Raw genomic sequence first — 26,487 nt, 5'->3', positions numbered from 1 at the left:
GTGTATTCCCAAGTGTAGCTCAGGGTTACCGCTTGTGGTGCTGAAACTTTACCCCGAGCAACACTCGGGAATACTTCCAGGGGGGTTAACAAGAGGGGGCATTTGGTTTCCAGACAAAATGAAGTGGACAGTTTGGAATTTTGTATTATGAAGTAAGAATTTGTTTCAAATACCACTTTACACAGTGATCCAGTCTTTAAAACCAGTATGACCACTTTTCTGACTCCCAAGAATCCAATGATAGTTTAAAGTAGGTTGGGAAACAATGCACCATATCATAACTTGACACAATGGGGGTTATTTACCAGTGCAAAATCTGGTGCAGCTCGGCATGGAAACCAATCAGCTTCCAGGTTTTATTGTCAAAGCTTAATTGAATAAGTTGTAATTAGAAGCTGATTGGCTACCATGTACAGCTGCACCAGATTCTGATTGCTCCAGCTTTAGTAAATCTCCCCCACTGCATTGCAACAGCAGAAAAACATAATATATATGTAGATAACAACTAGTAACAATTGTATGTATGAAATAATTCGTACTATTCTTTTTGTAGAACAAGACGGGAAGTTATTTTTACCTGGGGGAGGTTGGCCTTTTCATAGAGGAAAAAGGTAATACAACAAATACAACTTCATACTGCCAGGATATTTTAGCAACAAAGCTAAACAATTGCTAGCACTGTACTGTATCCAAATGTACTGGTCCAAGTTAAACAGTCAGTTAACTCAAATCTTATATTTCAATAGTTGGTGGATGCTGTAGAAATACCCCCCCCCCCCCCATGACAGCCTTTTCTACCTCTCAGGGACTCTGTTGTTGAGATCTTAAATCAATATACCTGCTGTGCCCATTATGAGGGGCTCCCACCATACCTGAGATGAATTCCCAGGTCTATAAACCTGCTGTGCTCATTGTGAGGGGTTCCCACCATCTTTGTTGGATTTTATATTAATTCTTTTTTATGGAGATTGTGATTGAAGGAGCTGGGACTCACAAACAAGGTCAGAAACATCCTATGAGGTGCAAGAGGACAAAAAAATTGGGATTGACCAAAGCACCCTTGTGGACCAGGACAGAGCTGGGTACAGAAAAATGATCTGCATGTTGTCCCAGATCAGCAGCAAATCTGTTCCGCTGCTTGTTATTCTCTTACCTAGTAATCTCCCCTACCTTTCTACAGTCTATTTTGTTCCAGGACTGGGAGGTATAGGCATGGCCATATTCCAACTGTTGAATATTATAGCACCTACACAGCCAGTCCCTTCCCAGTCTGTCAATCAGCCTCTCTATATAGCTATGCTCAGGCCAATACCCATTGCCTGAGTAATAGGTTTGACTTCAGCTTATATTTGAATATACTTGCTTGCTGCCCATCCTGACCTTTGGCTTGTCCCCATTACTGAAATTGCCTGTTGACTTTGTACTGTGCTTTAGTTCTACCCTGCTATCTGCACAGGTGTTCTCAAGAGTGGCATCCTGGTACCAGGAAAGTCCATTAGTCCTTGCAGGGTTCTCTGGTGAAGATCTTCTTAGACTCGGCATGTTGGTTCTTTTTAGGTCTCACACCCTCTCCAAATGATAGCACACAGGGCCCACTTTGTAGTGTGTACAGTATGTAACACATAAAAGAAGCCATGAGCTGACATGGTTCTACATACATCACTTTTTGGTGAACTGACTTTTCTAAGACCAGCAATGTATTTCTTTTAGTCATGTTCTGTGTAGGATATTCTTTTAATTCCCAAGATCATGTTCAACCCTGTTGATTCCTGTACTCACCCTAGCTAATCCTAATAATTTCTCTACAATAATCATTCTTACCAAAGTGCAGCACTAGTCCCTGTGTGCTGACCCTAATCCCCCAACTCAGCATTGTATCCTTGTGTCCTAATCCATCTCCTGTTCTTCATTGTTTGTGTCCTAGCCCATCTCCTTCTCACAATTGTATCCTTGAGTCCTAGTCCTTCTCTTGCTCACCATTACATCATTGTGTCCTAGACCATCTCCTGTTCACCATTGTATCATTGTGTCCCTGTGTCCTAGTCCATCTCCTGCTCAGCATTGTATCCTTGTGTCCTAGTCCATCTCCTGCTCAGCATTGTATCCTTGTGTCCTAGCCCATCTCCTGCTCCCCGTTGTATCCTTGTGTCCTAGTCCATCTCCTGCTCAGCATTGTATCCTTGTGTCCTAGCCCATCTCCTGCTCCCCGTTGTATCCTTGTGTCCTAGTCCATCTCCTGCTCAGCATTGTATCCTTGTGTCCTAGCCCATCTTCTGCTCCCTGTTGTATCCTTGTGTCCTAGTCCATCTCCTGCTCAGCATTGTATCCTTGTGCCCTAGCCCATCTCCTGCTCCCCGTTGTATCCTTGTGTCCTAGCCCATCTCCTGCTCCCCGTTGTATCCTTGTGTCCTAGTCTATCTCCTGCTCAGCATTGTATCCTTGTGTCCTAGCCCATCTTCTGCTCCCCGTTGTATCCTTGTGTCCTAGCCCATCTCCTGCTCCCCGTTGTATCCTTGTGACCTAGTCCATCTCCTGCTCAGCATTGTATCCTTGTGACCTAGTCCATCTCCTGCTCACCATTGTATCCTTGTGACCTAGTCCATCTCCTGCTCAGCATTGTATCCTTGTGACCTAGTCCATCTCCTGCTAACCATTGTATCCTTGTGACCTAGTCCATCTCCTGCTCACCATTGTATCCTTGTGTCCTAGGCCATCTCCTGCTCACCATTGTATCCTTGTGACCTAGTCCATCTCCTGCTCACCATTGTATCCTTGTGACCTAGTCCATCTCCTGCTCAGCATTGTATCCTTGTGACCTAGTCCATCTCCTGCTCACCATTGTATCCTTGTGACCTAGTTCATCTCCTGCTCACCATTGTATCCTTGTGTCCTAGTCCATCTCCTGCTCAGCATTGTGTCCCTGTGTCCTCGTCCATCTCCTGCTCACCATTGTATAATTGTGTCCTGGTCCATCTCCTGCTCAGCATTGTATCCTTGTGTTCTAGTCCATCTGCTGCTCAATATTGTATCCTTGTGTCCTAGTCCATCACCTGCTCACCATTCTATCATTGTGTCCTGGTCTATCTCCTGCTCACCATTGTATACTAGAATCCTAGTTTTTACCTAAAAACATATTTGTATGTTAAAGTTGGTTAAACTAAGTACTCACCTTGAACACAATAACCCTATAAAGGTAGTATTTTTTGCTAACATTATCATCTTGAGCACTAGTCCTAGTTTTTTTTACCTATTTTCTCTTTTACTAGTCCCTACTGTGATCAGTTTTGATTCCTGACTTTTCTAAGACCAACAATGTATTTATTTTAGTCATGTTATGTGATGGATAGTCTTGGGTCCATGCACTGGGCAGAATTTCATCTGTTTTCCTTCTTCACCCTACTTGTCAATTTTTCATTGTTTGTTTGGGTAATGCCCCTTCTGGGTGGTGCTTATTTGGGCTGCCCTATATATTAGTCTAGGAAAGATTAGTATTCTTCCATTTACATTCTAGCCATGTCCAACCTTGTTTCCTATATATACCATCCCCCAACACACATCATTTGTCTTCCTGAACTTGGCAGTCATGCTCAGATGTAAATTATCTGTATGTTTCTTGGTTTACAGATGAGTTATACATAAGAGATGTTATGCCTCTAGAAACCTTGGTGACCCCACTTGGACATTTATTTACCTGTGAAGAAGTGATATTGAAGATTACTCCCAATGTGAGCCTTGTGCTCCTGGATGTCCAGGTTCAGGCCTTTAAACTGGAAAGGGACAATTTCACAAAAGGTAAGTGATCCTAGGATGGCAATATGGACACTCGTTATGTAGCATTTACCGGCACCTTTAGTTTGTTACATTTTCCTTTTTTACTTACAACTTTGTTTGCTTTTCATTAATACATCTATAGCAAGGGCATGGCATTTTCTGATGCAGAGTTCGAGCCTCGACTCTCTAACCTTAAAGTGGAGTTCAAGTCCCCACCACCTCCCCAAAAAAAAAAACAAATACTGTGGCTGCTGACTTTTAATAGTAGGGCACTTACCTGTCCAGGCATCCAGCGGTGTCCTCACCTTGAGTCGATTCTTCAGTCAGCTGTTGGGTGCTGGCGCCACCATCTTGACTAAGGGTACCGGCTTCACCGCTGGTTTCCTACTGAGCATGCGCTAAGTGTGCTGCACTTTGTAAATGGGCTGCAGTGCTTTGGGACCTTGGAAGTGTCCCAGAGGGCTGCGAGGGGTGCCAAACATCTAGCACAGTTTGCCGTGGAGAACTCAGCTGAAAGTGGGAGCAGGTGCCTTTCAAAACCAGGTACCTGCTCCCCCCTCCCCCCAAAAAAGGTGCCAAATGTGGCAGTGGAGGGGAGGAAAAGGCAGAAAAGTAGGGCTTCAACTTCTGGGTGGAACTCAGCTTTAACCTAATCAGCGAACAACAGAGAACAGTACAGCCACCTATTTCAATAAGTGGGAGATGAACATTTCCATTTAGGTTAAATGATGGCAGTGGGGAGGTCACTTGCTAAAGTTCCCTCTCTGGAGCAGGAATATGGTGACTTCTATTTCCAAACCAGTGACCAATATACCGACAGTGATTGGCTGTTTTCATGTCACAGTGTATAGCCAAAAACATTTGGAAACTGGATCATCACACCTATAGGAGCTTGTCTAATCACTTGAAAACCAGCATGTTAAACCTCCTTCTTGGGTCATTTTCCATTTACAGTGCTGCGATACTTTGACCATTAGTCATGCTACACCATACCCAAATTAATTTCTGTAACATTTTAGAGACAGATAGAACTTTATTTTGGTGGTGTGTAATGACTTTTTTTTAACTATATAAAGGGAAAAAAAAGACAAAACAATTATGCAAAAAAAATACTTTCTATTATAAAACTTTGCAAATAAATAATCTTTATTCATACATTTAAGCCATAATGTATTCTGTTATATTTATTTGTTAAAAAAAATCAGTTATATACAAAGGTAGCATATATATATTAAAATGGGGCAGAATTGATGGACCGCTTGGTCCTTATTCTGCTGTCACTCTTTTATGTTTCTACATTTGAAATTTATCAGCTCTGATGTACTGACTACCTACCACATGTGTGAGACTTTGTTCCAATCTAACCACATGGAGGGGCCCAAATTTAAGGACATCTTCAAGCTTTCAAGGGGCATCAAATAAATATCTAATTTTCTGACTACCTGTCACAATTCTGGAGGCCCTGGAACACCAGGACAGTAGAGACACCCACAAATTTCCATAGTTTGGAAAGCAGATACCCCAAGGTATGTTTAAGAGGCATAATGATTTTTTAGAAAATGTGGAAAGAAAAATTAAAATGAGTGTTTTTCTTTTAATAAAGTTGTCAATTTAATAAGATATTTCTAATGCACAACATGAACATATAATTACACTCTAAAGCACATTTTGCTACTCCTCCTGAGTATGGGGATACCACATATGTGAGACTGATTATCTACTGGATATTGTATTTTGTGTATCACAAAAATCAACCAATTGTATCAAAAACAGTTGCTAGAAAGGTTTGGAAGTGATCGGGAACATTGTTGCTCTCTTACAATAGTCTGATGGCCCTTTAGGTCTGATATGAACTTCAAGGGGAATCCACATAAACCCCCCAAAAACAGATCCACCAGAATTCTATATCAGACCCTTATGCAGGGGCGGACTGACCATTTGAGCACTCGGGCATTGCCTGAGGGCCTGGGGTCAGTAGGGGGCCCCATGAAATGCCCCTGGTACCTTTTTATAGGCTTTTTTGTGTGTGCTTTGAGTGTGGACAAGGACACAGGGGCCCCATGATCCCCTATTGCCCGGGGGCCCCATGAGTTGTCAGTCCACCCCTGCCCTTATGGTGTGGGTTTTAAAGAGAAACCCCATGCAAAAATCAAGAAAAAAAAGACTCGGCCACTTTTATGCAATGTCTATTAGATTGCCAGACAGAGAAGCATGATTCATCACTCCAGAGAACACGTCTCCTCTGCTCTAGAGTCCAGTGGTGGCGTGCTTTACACCACGGCATCCGACACTTTGCATTGCACTTGGTGATGGAAGGCTTGTATGCAGCTGCTCGGCCATGGAAACCCATTCCATGAAGCTCTCTACGCACTGTCGTTGTGCTAACCTGAAGGCCACACCAAGTTTGGAGGTCTTTAGATATTCACTGTGCAGACAGTTGGTGACTTCTGTGCACTGTGCGCTTCAGCATGCGCTGACCCCGCCCTGTCATGTGACGTGGTTTACCACTTGGTGGCTGAGTTGCTGTTGTTCCCAGTGGCTTCCACTTTGTTATAATCCCACTAACAGTTGAGCGTGGAATATTTAGTAGCCAGGAAATGTCACGGATGGACTTATTGCACAGGTGGCAACCTATCACGGGACCACGCTTGGAGTCACTGAGCTCCTGAGAGTGACCCATTCTTTCGCCAATGTTTGTAGAAGCAGTCTGCATGTCTAGGGGCTTGATTGTATACACCTGTGGCCATGGAGGGGATTTAACACCTGAATCCAAGGATTTGGAGGGCTGGGACAATACTTTTGGCAATATAATGTGCCATTAAAAGAAGGTGCTATATGCATCAACAAATGATATGGTATTCATGATGGATTAACTGTCAGACTATTACAGAACTGAAAACTGAACCATGACCTGGACAGGAAGGGAGTATAACATGCTGGAAGAGCATTTTTGGATGTGAAATTGATTTCTTTTGTTCTTTTAGAAGTAGATTACCGATACAGATGAAACCCAGCCTGATTCATTTCAGTAAAAAAAGTTTTATCAGCGACCCATTTGCAACATAGTCATCCAACTGCTCCCCCCACCCATGTACAATGTTCAGGTTTTAGGAAGTTTTAAAAGTCCTCCACAAACCTGCCCACCTTCCTCCTCCCCTCCACCCCCAACCGTCCTTCCTCTCAGTCTAATAATGGTGGCATCTGGCAGCACCGGCACACAAGCACAAGACGGTGTACTCTCCCAACTGGGTCTGCACAGCTCATTAGTTTGGGTCTTTTTCAATGTTTTAACCCTTTTGCTGCCACTAATATAAGGCTTATTCTGGCAGAAGCATCAAACCAACTGTTGGCCTTCTGCTGCAAGTGATTGGCTAATAAGAGTACTACCTCCCTCTTGTCTGACAACCCCACCATGTGTTCTAGTCCCCATTCAAGTGTACATCCAAACGTACACATTACTGCGTTAAAAATGGCGGTGTGTATAAGTGGGTGCTTCAGCAACCGTCAGCTGGAACCGAACAGAATCAGCAAGGGAGAATGTCACCATCACACCAAGGATCACAGGAGGCTGAATGGGGACTAGGAAGGGAGAATGTTACCAGCACACCGAGGTTCACTGTGACAGGGGTAGACAGGACACACAGAGTAGATAATAAACACACAGAGCTTTATTAAAGAAATGGCAGTCACTCAACTGGAGTCTGCAGGTAGCGTGGCAGCACCCAGTCTAGGGGAATAGCAAGGAGAGGGCTCAAAATAATTGTATTCCGTCCCCAAGGGGGCAAAGTTAGAGTCTCTAGCAATTTGTAATCCAAGTAGGGAGCAGAGGGGGAGCAGGGTTCAAGAACAGTCCAGGGGGAATAAAACAGGGGTACATACACACACGGCTCCGGCAGGGATGGTCTCGGGTGCACAGCAGACGACAGTCCAGGGAGGCGACCCTCCTCAGCACACAGCAGAGAGTCCTAACAACAGATACCAGTCCTGAGTACCAGCAGTGTACTCCATGGGGAATAATCCTCCCAATCTTAGCATCAGCGTCAGTAGTAGTAGTAATAATCCGCCAAGCTTTGGGACAATGCTGCAGAGTGTCAGTAGTAATAATAATCCTCCCAATCTTAGCCTCAGTGTCAGTAGTAGTAATAATCCTCCCGAGCTTTGGTACAATGCTGCAGAGTGTCAGTAGTAAGAATAATCCTCCCAATCTTGGCATCAGTGTCAGTAGTAATAATAATCCCCCCAAGCTTAGCACCAGTGCAAGTAGTAATAATAATCCCCCCAAGCTTAGGTACAGCAGTAATAATCCCTTGGGGTCTTTTACAGAGTGCTGCAGGGGTCTTGCCTCGGCGTAGACCTCCCTGGCAGCTGCGCAGTGGTAGAACGACCCGAGACTCTCTCCACCGGCCTTATTAAGGCCGGTATAGAGTGTCCCTGGTCACCGCAGCAACCGTGCGCAGCGTGCCTCATCGCCCGGCAACGAGGCACGCCCCCTTGACACAGGCCACTCTCTCGGGAGCGTGGCCTTTGTCATTTGACGAGTGCAAACGCGGGAAACCCCTGTGCCTACACTGCACTCGTCGGGGCTTGGTTGCACAGCAGATGACAGTCCAGGGGGCATCAGAGTGACTGCCGCGGCCCGGACACCCCGGTGAGTTGCCCGCCAGCTCCCCGGCCGAATGGCTGGGGAAGTGCGAGCTTCTCAGGGGGAACTGCCTCTCTCCCTCTGGCTGCTCCTGACAGGAGAGAGATAGAAGAGGGGGGAGTGACGAAAGTCACACCTCTCATCCTGGACGGCCAAGTATCAAAGGGCCATGACAGGATGAGAGGGGGGAGAGGAACTGGAAGCTGCAGTGGGGACAGCTGGAGGGAGACAAGCAGCCTGGCACACCGTGACAATCACCAATATGCATCCTAAAGTTTTATTGAATGATCACATAGTTACAGCAAGGCAATGTTTCGGAGTCTCGCAGGACCCCTTCATTAGGCATGTGTCCTGCAAGACTCCGAAACGTTGCCTTGCTGTAACTATGTGATCGTTCAATAAAACTTTTGGGTGCATATTGGTGACCTTCGGTGTGCTGGTGACAGTCTCCCTTTCTAGTCCCCATTCAGCCTCCTGTGATGGCCATGCAGAACATGGGGAGATAAGCAAAAATTGTTCTGATCAGGGGCGGACTGACCATTTGGAAACTTGGGCACTGCCCAAGGGCCCGGGGTCAGTAGGGGGCCGCATGAGATGCCCCTGGTACCTTTTTCATAGGCTTTTTTGAGTTTGGGCAAGGACACAGGGGCCCCATGATCCCCTATTGCCCAGGGGCCCTATGAGTTGTCAGTCCGCCCCTGGTCCTGATGAAAACGGTGAACCCATAGATGGACTCATTGGGTGGCATTGAATGCAAATATAAGTAGCATTACAACTAAAAATATATTTTAGGCACCCGTCTATATTTACAAGTCTCCTGTAACCCAGGCCTGATATATTACGGTAAAAGTCGGGAGGTTACGGCTTTCTGGAGAGGTGATGCACCAACTATGAGCTGCAAATTGTGATAAGAGGCTTCTATACTGATCAATCACATTACCAATCATTGCTCTTGAAGTTTCTAATAACAGAAATTAATGTGGATTGAAGAATGGTAAGTTTTAAAAAAAAAAGAATACATTGTATAGAAAAAAAACTGAATGTTGTGTTCTCATTGTATGACTCTAACAATTTACCTCCACATTTTTGCAGATGATGGATCTACGATTATTGTCTACGGTAAGGAACTGATCATAGAATGAACTATTGTTTTCAACACATTACTGTCCTGATAACTCTGCATGTTTCTTGGGGGGGGGTTGTCTTTGTTAGCAAGCTCCTCCCCCTGAGATGGAGCCACTTTAAAAAATGGTGGTCTGCATCACCTAATGTTATGATGATTAAACTGGGTGGGCACTAGTAGAATAGTAGAATTTTGTTCTAAATGTTTAGTTTTAAGGAAGTTGGTTATATTTGTTAATCTTTAGTTGGATCAAACTTGACATTCGTTGTGACTGCAGTGATTTAGGAGCAGGATGGACATTTTTTTCTTGAATGAACAAATTTCTAAAATTGTATGTGCTTTTCATTTGTTTCCAAACTCGAATGTTAAAAGTAAATGTGATTTAACCACTTATTGTCCGGACACTTTCACCCCCTTCCAGTCCGGACACTTTCACCCCCTTCCTGTCCAGGCCAATTTTCAGCACTATCACACTTTGAATGACAATTGCGCGGTCATGCAACACTGTACCCATATGAATTTTTTAGCATTTTTTTGAGACAGATAAAGCTTACTTTGTCACTTTTAGTAATACCTTGTCATTCAGTCCTCATCGTCTCTTCTCTACTTTAAACTCTCTACTTTCTCCACCTCCACCTCCACCCAGTAACTCACTCACTGCTTACGAGATTGCAAATCATTTCAAAAACAAGATCGACGCAATTCGTAGGGGCATCTCCACTGCACAGACATCCATCCCACTTAGCATACCCTATACTAAACCTCCCTCAACACTTTCCTCTTTTGACCTTCTACTACCGAAGAGGTCACTAAAGTTTTCTCAGAAGCCCATCTCACCACCTGCACCCTGGATCCTGTCCCCTCTCAACTACTACGGTCACTCTCTTCTTCCATCCTATGCTCCGTCACTCACATCTTCAATCTCTCCCTCTCTAATGGTGCCTTCCTCACCCCTCTAAAGCATGCGCACATCACTCCCATACTTAACAAGCTCTCACTGGTCCCCATCAACCTGAACAACTGAAGACCCATCTCCCTGCTCCTGTTTACCTCTAAACTCTTAGAACGCTTAGTCTACAATCGCCTGAGCTCCTACCTCACCGACAACAACCTTCTTGACCCTCTACAGTTTGTCTTTCGCTCACTACACTCCACTGAAACTGCCCTACTAAAACTCAATGTCAGGGCTCCAGGTATGACCAGAGGTGTGTGGACCGACACAGGGAAACACAGACTTCAGGTATACAAACATAAACGCAGTGCAAACAATCAAACTCAACACTTACATAAATATGTACAACCAGGTGCAATAAACCTTAAACGAATAGGTACCAGTGCAGTCAGGGCTAGAGAGGTGGAGCGGTCAGGCAGGCCGAGCCCACAGCACTTATTTCCTCAGGGCGCTGGGTCTAAGTCCCAGCCTGCTATTCACCAGGGCCCCTGATGGTGGGGATGGACTTGGTGCAGACTGGAACCAGGTCGCGACCCCTGAGTGCGTCCGGCTGTGGTAGAGAGTACTGGCAGGGGAGTGCAGGAACGGAGTCTGATGGGAAGAGGCAGGCAGACTTACTAAAGGTGATCCGTGCGGGATGGATGGATCGTCGGGTGAAGTAAGCGTAGTCAGACAGGCCGGGTTGGTAGCGTGCGGGCAGCGTGGTACAGGAGGAGCAAGTAGAGAATGGTCGGGGTCACAAGCCAGGTTCAGCAGGTAGCGGGCAGCGTGGTACCGAGGATCAGGCAGAAGGATGGTCAGGCAAGCCAGGGGTTCAACAGGAGATGGTCAGCAGAGGTCAGGATCAAGCAGGGTCAGCAACAAGGCAGGAACACAGGATACCAGGTACAGGGGCTCATGGGAAACATACACCAAGGCCCTGATTGCAAGTCTGTCCATTCCTTATATGCACCTCCTGCAATCAGCCTCAGGTGTTTTGGCTGACTGCAGGAGTGAGACTCTGGTTGCTGAGAGCACCCGCTGGCCAGTCCTGGTACTGCAATACACAAGGCAGGTGAGTCCCACCACTATTGGCGAGTCCATTCCTGACACTCACTAATGATCTACTAACTGCTAAAACCAATGGCTCCGTACTCTTACTACTTGACCTCTCTGCGGCTTTTGATACTGTTGACCATCCCCTCCTCCTCAAAAAACTCTACTCTCTTGGCCTCCGAGACTCTGCTCTCTCCTGGTTCTCCTCCTACCTATCACAGCACTCCTTCAGCATTACCTGTAACTCTTTTTCCTCTTCTCCACTTCCTCTTTCTGTAGGGGTCCCTCAAGGTTCTGTCCTTGGACCCCTTCTCTTCTCCATCTACACCTCCTCCCTTGGTCACTTGATAAACTCCCACAGCTTTAAGTACCATCTCTATGCTGATGACACACAAATCTATCTTTCTACCCCTCACCTCACCCCTTCAGTCTCCTCCTCACCTCACCCCTTCAGTCTCCTCTCGCATCACTAGCCTACTAAGTGACATATCGGCATGGATGTCACTCCACTTCCTCAGACTAAATCTTTCTAAAGCTGAGCTCACCCTATTCCCTCCAGCTCGTGCCCCCTCCCCTGACTCTTCCATCAAGATCAATAACACAACCATAAGTCCCTCCCCTCATGCCAGGGTGCTAGGTGTAATCCTAGACTCCCATCTGTCCTTTCAGCCCCAAATCCAATCGCTATCCAAATCTTGTAGACTTCACCTCTGCAACATCTCCAAGATACGCCCGTTCCTAACCTCGGAAACCACTAAGCAACTCATTCACTGCCTTGTTATATCTCGCCTTGACTATTGTAACTCCCTCCTCACTGGCCGACCTCATTGCAGGCTATCCCCTCTTCAGTCTATCATGAATGCTGCTGCCAGACTCATCCACCTTACTAACCATTCTATATCTGCCATCCCTCTCTGCCTCCACTCATTGTCCTCCCTCCCTCTCTGCCAATCCCTCCACTGGCTTCCCATTGCCCAACAAATAAAATTCAAAACATTAACAATAACATATAAAGCCATTTATAACTCCACCCCCAATTACATCACCAATCTTGTCTCCAAAATATCACCCAAACCGTACTCTCTGCTCCTCACACAACTTCCTGCTCTCTAGCTCCCTTGTCTCCTCCTCCCATGCTCATCTCCAGGACTTCTCCAGAGCCTCCTCATCCTCTGGAACTCTCTACCCCAATCTATAAGACTATCGCCTACTCTGCCCACTTTTAGGTGATCTCTGAAAACCTATCTCTTCAGGAAAGCCTATTCTGCCCTCAGCTAATAATGGAGTCTTCTATTCCTCCTACCAGTACACCCCCCACAGTTATTATTATTGTACCACCAGCCCCTCCCTCTTAGATTGTAAGCTCCAGGGAGAAGGGCCCTCCTAACCCTCATGTTTTGAACTGTATTGTTGCTGTATTGTCTTCCTTTATATTGTAAAGCCCTGAGCAAACTGTTGGCGCCATATAAATCCTGTGTAATAATTATAATTTTTAGGGACGTTTTAATGACTGGCATAGTACCACTGGATTGGCGTAAGGCCAATATGGTGTCTATATTTAAAAAGGAGTCAAAATCTTTCCCAAGTAATTATAGACCTGTTAGTTTAACTTCTATAGTTGGGAAGATACTGGAGAGTTTAATAAAAGACCACATAGATGAGTTCTTGCTGGAAAAAAATGTTTTAGGCAACAGACAGCATGGATTCATGAAAGACAGAAGTTGACAAACAAATCTGATTTCTTTTTATGAGGAGGTGTGCAAAGCCTTGGACAGCAGAGGGTGGTGGACGTGGTATACTTGGACAGAGAGGTGGTGGTGGATGTGGTATACTTGGACAGAGAGGTGGTGGTGGACATGGTATACTTGGACAGAGGGGTGGCTGTGGATGTGGTATACTTGGACAGAGGGGTGGTGGTGGACGTGGTATACTTGGACAGAGGGGTGGCTGTGGACATAGTATACTTGCACAGAGGGGTGGCGGTGGATGTGGTATACTTGAACAGAGGGGTGGCGGTGGATGTGGTATACTTGGACAGAGGGGTGGCTGTGGATATGGTATACTTGGACAGAGGGGTGGCTGTGGACATGGTATACTTGGACAGAGGGGTGGCTGTGGATGTGTTATACCTGGACAGAGGGGTGGCTGTGGACATGGTATACTTAGACAGAGGGGTGGCTGTGGACGTGGTATATTTGGACAGAGGGGTGGCTGTGGACGTGGTATACTTGGACGGAGGAGTGGCGGTGGATGTGGTATACTTGGATTTTGCAAAAGCGTTTGACACAGTTCCCCACACATAGCTAATGTGTAAGGTAAAGTCTACACGCTTGGAAAAATCTGTATGTAAATGGATAGAAAACTGGCTAAAAGATGGTATTCAGAGAGTAGTGGTTAATGATTCATACTCTGAATGGTTTAGGGCTGTTAGTAGTGTACCCCAAGGTTCAGTGTTGGGACCCTTACATTTTAATATATTTATAACGATATAGGGTCTGGGATTAAAAATACAATTTCAGTCTTTGCAGATGACACCTAGCTGTGCCGTGGAATTACATCTTTACAGGATGTCTCCAACTTAGAATATGCATGCATCATACATACTAGGGGGAGTACAACTGGGGGGGTCAATGGTGGAGAAGGATCTGGGAGTTCTGGTAGATCACAAGCTTAATAATGGCATGCAATGCCAAGGTGTGGTTTCTAAAGCTAGAACCATCCTCTCTTGTATTAAAAGAGGTATAGACTCCAGAGAGAGAGGTATAATTTCCCCCGCTACAGATCATTAGTAAGACCTCATCTGGAATATATAGTTCCATTTTGGGCACCAATTCACAAAAAGAACATTGTGGAACTGGAGAAAGTACAGAGAAGGGCAACCAAACTGATACGAGGCATGGAGGAGATCAGCTATGAGGAAAGATTAGAGGAACTGAATGTATTCTCTCTTGAGAAGAGGAGATTAAGGGGGGATATGATCTCCATGTATAATACATAAGGGGGATATGATCTCCATGTATAATACATAAGGGGGGATATGATCTCCATGTATAATACATAAGGGGGATATGATCTCCATGTATAATACATAAGGGGGGATATGATCTCCATGTATAATACATAAGGGGAATATGATCTCCATGTATAATACATAAGGGGGATATGATCTCCATGTATAATACATAAGGGGGATATGATCTCCATGTATAATACATAAGGGGGGATATGATCTCCATGTATAATACATAAGGGGGATATGATCTCCATGTATAATACATAAGGGGGGGATATGATCTCCATGTATAATACATAAGGGGGATATGATCTCCATGTATAATACATAAGGGGGGATATGATCTCCATGTATAATACATAAGGGGGATATGATCTCCATGTATAATACATAAGGGGGGATATGATCTCCATGTATACTACATAAGGGGGGATATTATCTCCATGTATAATACATAAGGGGGGATATGATCACCATGTATAATACATAAGGGGGATATGATCTCCATGTATAATACATAAGGGGGGATATGATCTCCATGTATAATACATAAGGGGGGGATATGATCTCCATGTATAATACATAAGGGGGATATGATCTCCATGTATAATACATAAGGGGGGATATGATCTCCATGTATAATACATAAGGGGGGGATATGATCACCACCATGTATAATACATAAGGGGGATATGATCTCCATGTATAATACATAAGGGGGGGATATGATCTCCATGTATAATACATAAGGGGGATATGATCTCCATGTATAATACATAAGGGGGGAGATGATCTCCATGTATAATACATAAGGGGGATATGATCTCCATGTATAATACATAAGGGGGGATATGATCTCCATGTATAATACATAAGGGGGGGATATGATCTCCATGTATAATACATAAGGGGGATATGATCTCCATGTATAATACATAAGGGGGGATATGATCTCCATGTATAATACATAAGGGGGATATGATCACCATGTATAATACATAAGGGGGATATGATCTCCATGTATAATACATAAGGGGGGATATGATCTCCATGTATAATACATAAGGGGGATATGATCTCCATGTATAATACATAAGAGGGATATGATCTCCATGTACAAATACATCAGTGGTTCATATAGTGAACTTGGTGTAGAGTCATCACAGAGGACAAGGGGGCACTCTTTACGTCTGGAGGAAAAGAAATGTAATCTCCAAATACGGAAAAGTTTCTTCACAGTAAGAGCTGTGAGAATGTGGAATAGACTCCCTCAAGAGTTGGTTGTGGCCAGCCCAGTGGATTGCTGTAGGAAAGTCCTGGATTCTTTCTTGGATACACAGAATATAACTGGATATAACATTTATAGGTAAAGTTGATCCAGGGAATATCCGATTGCCTCTCAGGGGATCAGGAAAGATTTTTTTCCTCTGAAAGTTCAGGGTCTGGAGGAGGAAGGCGGAGACGAGGGGGTGCTGTGGCTTCACAGAAAGTTCTGTCCTCCTCTTTCCTGCCTTTTATTTGACTGCTGAAACAGGAGGGTGCAGAGAGTCTCTCCACAGCTGCATAGAGAAGTTCAATATGTGGTGGAGGAGTTTGGGGTGGAGAAGGAGGGGGAATTAAACTACAGGAAACATGTAAGGGCCAGCTGAAATGGCCTGGGTGGCCGATTTTGGCCCACGGCCTTGTTTTTGACACTTGCGCTCTAGGGGGAGAACCTCTGGGGGAAGCTTGATTGGAAAAGGATCTGGGGATTCTAGTACATCACATTCTTAGCAATAGCATGCAATGCCAAGCTTCAGCAAGTAAAGCTAGCAGAGCATTAGCATGCATTAAAAGGGTATTTACTCAAGAGATAAAACTATAATTCTACCAATTTACAATACTCTGGTTCAGCCACATCATGAGTGTGCCATCCAGTTCTGGCCTCCAGTCTTCAGGAAGGATATGCTGGAACTGGAAAGAGTTCAGAAAAGGGCAACAAATCTGATAAGGGGACAGGAGGACCTTAGTTATGAGGAACAACTATATGCATTTAACCTATTCTCCATGGAGAGGAGATGCTTAAGAGGAAATATGATTGCAGTATACAAATATCTAAATGGAGATTCTAGAATAGGGAAAAGACTATTCAGTCTAAGATTGTTTTAGAAAATACATGGCTGCTTTGAAGATGCAGGAGGTTCTTTATTGTTAAAAGGGTAAGGAAGTGGAACCCCCTTCCACAACTGCTGTTGTCAGCAAGGGGTACTGATAATTTAAAAAAAACTATTAAATGGGTATCTTAGCAAATGCAATATACAGGGATATGGAAAATTGTAGAGAAATAAATACATACACATTGATTATCACCCTCTCACACACAGGATGACTTGGATGGACTGATGTTTTTACTCAACTTTACCAACTATGTAACTATGAATTACAAGCTTTTGTTATTTACTGGTACTTAGTTTCCCTCGAGGATATCTAATTCTGTTCTTCAGTCCTTTGCTTCAATGGTTGCATGAAAGAGGAATCTTTTCTGCACACCTGGTTGGAATGTCCTCAAGCAAAATGTTATTAGATTAAGGTTTACCAACTTTTGCACATGGTAGTTGGTGTCTCCTTCCAAAAGGACTCTTACAAAGCTCTCTGTAATGAAAAACCTGAGGACATTTCAGTTTTTTAAACACTTGACCTCCAGAGGATTTACCCCCCTTAATGACCTGGCCTCTTTTTGCTACTTGGCGCTGCACTAATTCAACTGATAATTGCGCGGTCATGCAATGCTGCACCCAAACAAAATTTACGTCCTTTTTTTCACACAAATAGAGCTTTCTTTCGGTGTAATTTGATCACCTGTGCACTTTTTATTTTTCACGCTATAAACAAAAAAAAGGCCAAAAATGTTGAAGAAAAACAATATTTTTTACTTTCAGCTATAAAAAATATATAGTAAACTCAAAGTTGGTTATAAATTTAGGCCAAAATGTATTCTGCTCCATGTTTTTGGTAAAAATAATCCCAATAAGTGTATATTGATTGCTTTGTGTGGAAGTTATAGAATCTACAAACTATGGTATAAATACTGCTATTTACGCCATTTTTCTGCTATACAGCGCTGTGCTAGTTTAATGGACAATTGCGCGGTCATGCAATACGGTACATAAATGAAATTTACATCCTATTTTTCCCCACAAATTGAGCTTTCTTTCGGTGGTATTTGATCGCCTGTGCAGTTTTTATTTTTTGCGCTATAAAAAAAAAGCTGACAATTTTGAGGAAAAAAAAACAATATTTTGGACTTTTTGCTATAAAACATGTCCAGTAAAAAAAAAATGCAAAAATCAAATTTAGTCATAAATTTCTGCCAAAATGCATTCTGCGACATGTCTTTGCTAAAAAACGTGTAAATTAATTGGTTTACGTGAAAGTTATAGCGTTTACAAATGGCGGGAAAGATACTGGGATTTTTAATTTTTATTTATACTAATAATGGCGGCGATCAGCGACTTATGGCGGCAATCAGCGACATATGACGGTGACCAGCGACTTATGGCGGGACTGGGGGACTGCGGCGGACATTTTGACACTGGGGGGGGAACTGACTTGGGGTCACTGACATCCCCAGTGACACCAATACAGTGATTAGTGAAAAAAAACCACTGACACTGTACTAATGGCACTGGGGAGGAAGGGGTTAACATTTTTAGAATTTGCTGTGTAAGGGGAGTGTTTTACTAGGGGGCGGGGGTGTGTACTGGACGGGGGGGAGTGAGGGGGGGAGCTGATGGAGGGAGAGAAACTCTTCTCTCCCTCTTCAGCTTGTCGGCGAACTGTCACAGAGCAGGGCTGTGTGTAAACAATGCAGCCCTGCTCTGTGTCAGTGATCACCGCTCATCATGGGAAAACGGCCGGTAATAAACCGGCCGTGACCCGGCGGCGGAGACCCGCTGCTGACACCCGCGGGACAGGTAGGGCGGGCGCGCGCCTTGCGCACGCCCCCTACCTGTTTTGAAGGCAGCCGTTTTAAAACGTGCTTTTGCCTACGAGCGCCGCCCTCCACCGTTTATATGCGGTGGCTGGGCGGCAAGTGGTTAAATACAAATTAGTGACACACATCTTCATGGCTTCCAGGTAGGTATTTGCTAGGGAACGGAAGTCTCCTAACAACCTTTTTGGGGAAGTTTTTGCCCTAGTTTTCTAGGTTATAGTTTATGAGGAACTTACAACATTGAGGATCGTGGCCTATGCCGATGACGTGTCCGGGACGCAGGAGGCGGAGGAGGAGGTCTCGGTGATGGAACAGTATGCTGAGGCATCTGGCTCAAAGATCAATCAGGATAAGAGTGGGAGAAGGTTATCACTACAGTTTATTCATCACCATCTACATACACGATCTCAGTATGGAAAATATTATTGTGTCCAGATAATGACAAAAAAGCTATTATAGCCTTACTTGACGGTTTGGCATAAGTGTCGCGAGCGTATAAATTTTTCAGCACAGCAAGATTACCATCACAGAGTGGACTATATATGATTTTATTTTATTTATTTTATTTAATTCACAATATTTTAATTTTTAATGAATTAATTTTTTTTCTACATATTTAATATTTTTCGTTTATTTGCACAAATTAATTGCACTTTTTATATTGTTAGTGTTGCACTTAATTTGCGCTTTGAATATAGTGATTATTAGGCACATTGATGTATACATATTCAGCTTTTTGAATACATGTATTTTTAGCACTACAGCACCTTTATATTAATTTATTTTATTTATTAATATTTTATATTAGATTTTTGGAATTCTCAGCATGTTTGAATAATGGTATAGGAGGTATACCATAATCTTTATTATCATATGGTGAAATCAATTTTATTTAATTTATAGTCAATAGGTGGCACGCGACACATATAATTTATTTATTATTAATCAATTTGACAGTTTTATGGGTATGTGTATTAGTGTTGATGCACCACAATATTAGGTATTAGCATTTATTTAATATAGTTATTTCATTTAAATACCACTTAGTAGCTCACAAGTAATAACTTATATAAAAGGATAAGCCTTTCTGAATGGGAGAGGAAGGCAAAGGACTTACCTTTCCAGACACATTCCCATTAAAGTTTTAGGCATCAGATTTGGTCCCGGTGATTACGGCCTTGCAAATTGGGCAAGCAGGCTACAAGATGCCGATGCCAAGGTTGCTAGCTGGAAGGATTAGAAACCCTCTTCCAGGGAAAGGATTGACCTGATTAACACTTACCTGATCCCGGTATTTCTGTATGTCAGCTTTGTCTGTGTTTTGCCAGTGTCTCTCTATGTGAAGATATACAGTTGTTTCTTCCAGCTGTTATGGGGGCACAAACTGAACCTCATTAAGAGGTCTGTAACCTACCTTCCCAGGCGGATGGGTGGCCTAAGTATGGTCAACTCAATGGTTTTCTCTGATGTTTTAAAACATAATTTTGGTAGCATGCTGGCAGAGGAACCGCCTGGGTGGGCTGGTATTTTTCAGCCCTGCTTTAGGCCTTGAAGGAATGTCAGGTCTCCGTAGCTTCTGTCTGTCTGTCTCTGTGTGCGTGACTTCTCTCTCTGTCCTTTCATGTCCCTGAGATGTCTGTAACCTACCTTCCCAGGCGGATGGGTGGCCTAAGTATGGTCAACCCGATGGTTTTCTCTGATGTTTTGAAACATAATTTTGGTAGCATGCTGGCAGAGGAACCGCCTGGGTGGGCTGGTATTTTTCAGCCCTGGTTTAGGCCTTGGAGGAATGTCCCCGTAGCTTCTGTCTGTCTGTCTCTGTGTGTGTGGCTTCTTTTTCTGTCCTTTCATGTCCCCGAGATATAATTTTATTTTTTTAATTATTTATTTTATATGTATATATATATACAGTGGGGATCGAAAGTTTGGGCACCCCAGCTAAAAATTTGTATTAATGTGCATAAAGAAGCCAAGGAAAGATGGAAAAATCTCCAAAAGGCATCCAATTACAGATTAGACATTCTTATAATATGTCAACAAAAGTTAGATTTTATTTCCATCATTTACACTTTCAAAATAACAGAAAACAAAAAAATGGCGTCTGAAAAAGTTTGGCACCCTGTAGAATTTATAGCATGCACTGCCCCCTTTGCAAAGCTGAGACCTGCCAGTGTCATGGATTGTTCTCAATCATCGTCTGGGAAGACCAGGTTATGTCAATCTCAAAGGTTTTAAATGCCCAGACTCATCTGACCTTGCCCCAACAATCAGCACCATGGGTTCTTCTAAGCAGTTGTCTAGAAAACTGAAACTGAAAATAGTTGACGCTCACAAAGCTGGAGAAGGCTATAAGAAGATAGCAAAGCGTTTTCAGATGTCAATTTCCTCTGTTCGGAATGTAATTAAGAAATGGCAGTCATCAGGAACAGTGGAAGTTAGAGCAACATCTGGAAGACCAAGAAAAATATCAGAAAGAACAGCTCGCAGGATTGTGAGAAAAACAATTCAAAACCCACGTTTGACTGCACGATCCCTCCAGAAAAATCTGGCAGACACTGGAGTTGTGGTACACTATTCCACTATAAAGAGATACTTGTACAAATATGGTCTTCATGGAAGAGTCATCAGAAGAAAACCTCTTCTACGTCCTCACCACAAAAATCATCGTTTGAACTTTGCAAATGAACATATAGACAAGCTTGATGCATTTTGGAAACAAGTTCTGTGGACCGATGAGGTTAAAATTGAACTTTTTGGCCGGAATGAGCAAAGGTACGTTTGGAGAAGAAGGGGCACAGAATTTAATGAAAAGAACCTCTGTCCAACTGTTAAGCATGGGGTTGGATCAATCATGCTTTGGGGTTGTGTTGCAGCCAGTGGCACAGGGAACATCTCACGAGTAGAAGGAAAAATGGATTCAATAAAATTTCAGCAAATTTTGGATGGTAACTTGATGCCATCTGTGAAAAAGCTGAAGTTAAAGAGGGGATGGCTTCTACAAATGGATAATGATCCTAAACACACCTTGAAATCCACGGGGGATTACATCAAGAGGCGTAAACTGAAGGTTTTGCCATGGCCTTCACAATCTCCTGACCTCAACATCATTGAAAATCTATGGATAGACCTTAAAAGAGCAGTGCGTGACAGACAGCCCAGAAATCTCAAAGAACTGGAAGACTTTTGTAAGGAAGAATGGGCAAAGATACCTCAAACAAGAATTGAAAGACTCTTGGCTGGCTACAAAAAGCGTTTACAAGCTGTGATACTTGCCAAAGGGGGCAGTACAAGATATTAACTCTGCAGGGTGCCCAAACTTTTGCAGACGCCATTTTTTTGTTTTCTGTTATTTTGAAAGTGTAAATAATGGAAATAAAATCTAACTTTTGTTGACATATTATAAGAATGTCTAATCTGTAATTTGATGCCTTTTGGAGATTTTTCCATCTTTCCTTGGCTTCTTTATGCACATTAATACAAATTTTTAGCTGGGGTGCCCAAACTTTCGATCCCCACTGTATATATATGTGTGTGTGTGTTTTTTATTATGTTGTTTGTTTGTAAGATTTTTAATAAACAAAAATTTACAACGTTGCAAAACCATACCATGACCAAGTTCCTCAGAGTCTGAACCCAATGGGTTGATGCCTACTTGCCTTCCACATTTCACATAGACTCTACTGATCTGAAAAGTCTCAGACGCCTGTTCTTCACTTTTATTGTACTTTTACTGAGCAAGCTCAGGGTTCTCCTCTACACCCACAATGGGTCGCTCTCAGTCCTGTTCCTGAAGTATCCCGTTTAACACTAACCCTCCTTTCCCTCTCTTTTATATTTTAGTCCATTTTTGGTGGAAACTTCAATCAACTATAGATATATTGTTGCCTACCAACCTTGTCAGTGTATAGGGTGCTATCAGTCCCAACTGAAATTCCCATTTACATACAAATAATACTACAACTTTATACTTGTATTTCTCTGTTTAGAGTATTGTTTTTAATTAATATAAGTTTTGGAAAGATTCTGAATGTGTCATTGTTTTTTATCCAATAAAGCTTGTTGAACACAAAAACATACATTACCTTTAACCCTTTCACCGCCAGAGCCATTTTTGCATTTTTTTTGCATACATTTAAAAAAACCCTTTTAGACCTGACAATTATGTGGGAAGGTAGTAGAGCCGATTGGGTGCTTCAGCATAATACAGTTAGCATTGTCTAGTGTACTACAAGAATAGTGCAGTGTATTCTGGGTAAAGTCATTGACTCATGGTAACTATGTGAGTCTGTGATTGATATTGGGTTATTGCAGGGCAGCTGGATGACATTAACAGGTTGTGGCTCTATCACTTCCTCCTGAATCTAGAGTCCTATAGAACCTTCCAGAAGTCAGTGAGCCGGAAGGGGTGGAGACCTAATATGCATGCCTATAGGAGTCCTGCCAATCCTAGGTTTGGAGGCCCAGGTAGAGTGGTGGACTGGCCCATAAATATGGGACAATCATACTGACAGGGGAGTCAGGTGGAAGATGGAGTGCTGAGGAGATTGTCGGTGCCTGGTCAGGGTCTGCTAGGTCTAGGGGGGCCCGCCTCCAGGCTGGGCTCGGGCTGGCTCAGAAGGATACATTCAGCAGTGAGGCGTGAATGGGATAGAGATCTGGGGCAGCAGGGAGCAAGGAGGACAGAGTGAGTACAGCAGAACTCCCTGGGACTCACAAGAAGAAAGACTGCCACACATAGCAAGCTATCTAGGGACAACACTGGGCTCAATACTTTATCCTTGACCTGGGAGATCTTTCGAGAAGCTAGGAGGGCTGGTTGTGTTTGCAGATGTGGAGCTGGGAGCAGCTCTACAGGGGGAAAGAAGACATCCCTGCATGTAGTCAAGAGAAATTATTTTTGAGGGGCTGCTAGCTCCTCATCCATAAAAAGCTGTTACTACTGATTTGCCATGACTGACAGCTTTCAAGAAGCTGAATCTGCCTTTGTGCATAGGAAGGAAGTGTCCCTCTTTCATTGATCCAAGCCAACTGGGTACCCATAATCCTCATGTTCCTATCCAAGTTGATTTCCTTTAATAAAACATCAAAACTAAGCCCCCAGATTGGTCACGGTCTCTTGGATGCAAGTCTGTGTAAAAAATAGCTGTTTCCTGGCTGTGCAGAAAGAATTTTAGGGGTACCCACAACACAGCGGCCATCATGAGGGTAGAGCAACAAGTAAGACATATGGAAGATTGTGAAGCTTTTACAGAGGGGTGTAGAAGATCTGGTGAGTGAAGGGGGTTTCATACAAAGGTCAAAACCCCGAAAACACTGTATATTTTCTGAAAGCAGACACCCTAAAGAATAAAATAGTGGTAGTTACAACTTTTTCACGTGATATTAGCAAAATGGTTTATGAAAACACAAAATGTTTAGCAAAAAATACACCAAAGTTGATTTTAGGGCACATAGATCAATATACTTTATATAATTGGGAAAGTGCGGTCTGGGTTCAGAGTGACTATTGCTTTTTTTTTTTTACTTTTACTTTACTGTATTTGAGCATTCATTTTATTTCTTTTTTAAACTGGAGTTAAATGTATCTGATTTATTTATTAATGCTAATATTATTTGCTTATTTTCCAGATTATAAATATAAAAATTATGAAACAATTAGTCACATCTTAAGTATTTCAGTCAGACATTGGAGCGTGGTAATTCTTGTCCCATCAATCTATATTGTTGTGTTCCTTGTGGCTCTTCCTCTCAATATCATGGCGATCGTCATATTCCTGGTGAAGATGAAGGTCAGGAAGCCGGCAGTGGTCTACATGCTGAACCTCGCCGCTGCAGATGTCCTCCTTGTTAGTGTCTTGCCTTTTTATATTGTCTACAGATTCTCAGGATCTAACTGGATCTTCGGAGAAGGAATGTGTCACTTTGTCATGGCAGCATTTTACTGTAACATGTACTGCTCCGTCCTGCTCATGACAAGTATCAGCGTGGACCGTTTCCTGGCCATAGTCTACCCGGTGCGGTCTCTCCCCTGGCGCACAGTGACCCGAGCCTGGCTGGTGTGTGGTGTCATCTGGGTCATCTCACTGGCTAGCACTGTACCTCTTCTCATACAACAACAAACCATGTTTCAACCTGTGCTAGGTATCACAATGTGTCATGATTATCAGCACTTTGGGGCTTATTATATTTTTGGTTTTTTCTACTTCTGCACCGTTTTCTCACTTTATAATTTCTTGCCATTATTCATTACAACTTTCTGTTACATTGGAATCATCCGCAGTCTCAGCAGATCAAAATTTGATCGCTCACATAAAAGATCGCGAGCTATCCGCCTCACCGTGGTTGTGCTGAGTGTGTTTCTCCTTTGTTTTGGTCCAGTCAATGTCATCTATTTAATTTATTACAAGAAGTTGAATAAGAATAATGATTTTACTCTATATCGTACCTACATCCTCTCTTCCAGTATCAGCAGCATCAACTGTTGTCTGGATCCTCTTATCTATTACTTTGCATCCTCCCAGAGTCAGAGACACGTCTGCAGCTTGCTGCGCTGGAAGAAAGATTATCGCCCCCCAGAGCAGTCACCAAAGAGGACTTATTATGCTCAGTTCTTTAAGAATGGTTGAGCTATTTCAACCCCTTCCTGCCAGCTCCGGCATCCCTTTAGTTGGGTGTAAAGACCCAGTTAAAGGGATGCCGGAGCTGGCAAGAAGGACTGCCTGATCACTTGACTTCTATGATTTGCAGTCACAAAAGTCACATGATTGGAAGCCCATTCTGCCAGCTTCTGATCATTACTAGAGACTGAGTGCTGTCTATGAAACCAGGGCTGTCCATAGTTGTGTGGGCATTAAGTTCCATCCCCTTTGACATCACACATATGAGTTACATGGGTGGCGAGAGGTTAACACCACTCCCTATTTTATCCAACAGTAAATTTCAACAATAAATTGTTTAATGAATGAACATAGGTGGAAGTGGACCTTCCATGAAAATGTAAGGGTTGCTTTGTATCAGTCCCCCCCCCCAAACAGTAACAGCATAGAAAAATATATGCCTCAGCCCCAGCTTCCAACACTTTTGGGAGGTGTTGGTGGTGACCCCTTGGAAATCTGGGTGCATGACATCTTGTAAAAATGTGCCCCATCTAGTTTCAATCTAGTTTATTGAGCCACAGATAACACCACCCACACTTCCTAGAGTGTTTTTTTTTTCTTTTCACTTCTTTTCTTAATGTTTACTATTTTTCTCCGAATTTTATTTTTTGTATTTCAATGGTTTTTATTAATTAATAACAATTAACACAGGAGCAACAAATCACGCCCACACAGGGGCTATCAATTGCACATAAAAGAAGTAGAAAATTAAAGAAATCAGTGCTCTAACACCAAAAGGGCAAAAGATCGCCCACGCAGGGGCTATCAATGGCACTTAAATAACAAAACACAAATATAACACTGAGAATAACTCAGACTAAAGGCAGCTATCCACTGCCACACCAAAAACAAACAGAAAAAAAAAAAGAAAAGGGGGGGAGGGGGGGGAAAGGAAGGAGAAGTGGAGAAGTACGAAAGAAAAAAGATAACCAAACCAAGAGCAGGGATCCAAGAACGCCAAAGCCGAACAACATCACATCCCCAGACTAGCTGGGAGGAGCGTGGGAAAGGTATATTGCAGCCATGGCTCCCATATTTTCAAGAATTTACATTGGGAGTCGTTTCAGATACTCGACATCTGTTCATTGAGCATCATAGTGGTCATACAGTCCCGCACCCCCTGAAGAGGGACAAACGGGCTCTTCCAGGCCTGAGCAATTGTTCTAGAGGCCGACAAAAACAAATAGGAAGCCAACTTCTGCTGATGAGCCAAGAGGCCCGGAATGGGACAATGAAGCAAAGCATACCGAGCATCCCGGTGGATGGAGAGATGGAACAAGGTGAAAAGGAGGCCGAACACACGAGACCAAAAACGAAGCAGC

At 43.3% G+C, this 26,487-nt stretch overlaps 1 protein-coding gene across 1 annotated transcript in view; it reads left to right on the top strand.

The window, feature by feature from the left end:
• The window catches only part of LOC149441789 (uncharacterized), a 42,041-nt gene extending 16,028 nt beyond the window's left edge, over nt 1-26,013 (top strand). The window contains exons 4-7 of the mRNA XM_089656882.1: nt 554-611; nt 3,625-3,792; nt 9,506-9,532; nt 24,138-26,013. Coding sequence (XP_089513008.1) covers nt 554-611; nt 3,625-3,792; nt 9,506-9,532; nt 24,138-25,135 — 1,251 coding nt within the window. The 3' untranslated portion in view covers nt 25,136-26,013. The remainder of the gene's footprint in view (nt 1-553; nt 612-3,624; nt 3,793-9,505; nt 9,533-24,137) is intronic.
• Nucleotides 26,014-26,487: the final 474 nt, after the last annotated feature.

This window comes from Staurois parvus, unplaced genomic scaffold (genome assembly GCF_062004578.1).
Source record: "Staurois parvus isolate SC_StPar_1 unplaced genomic scaffold, SC_StPar_1.0 ptg000947l, whole genome shotgun sequence".
Classification (NCBI taxonomy): Eukaryota; Metazoa; Chordata; class Amphibia; order Anura; family Ranidae; genus Staurois; species Staurois parvus.
Note: the sequence above shows the minus strand (reverse complement) of the source record. Positions and strands in the feature narration are given on the sequence as shown.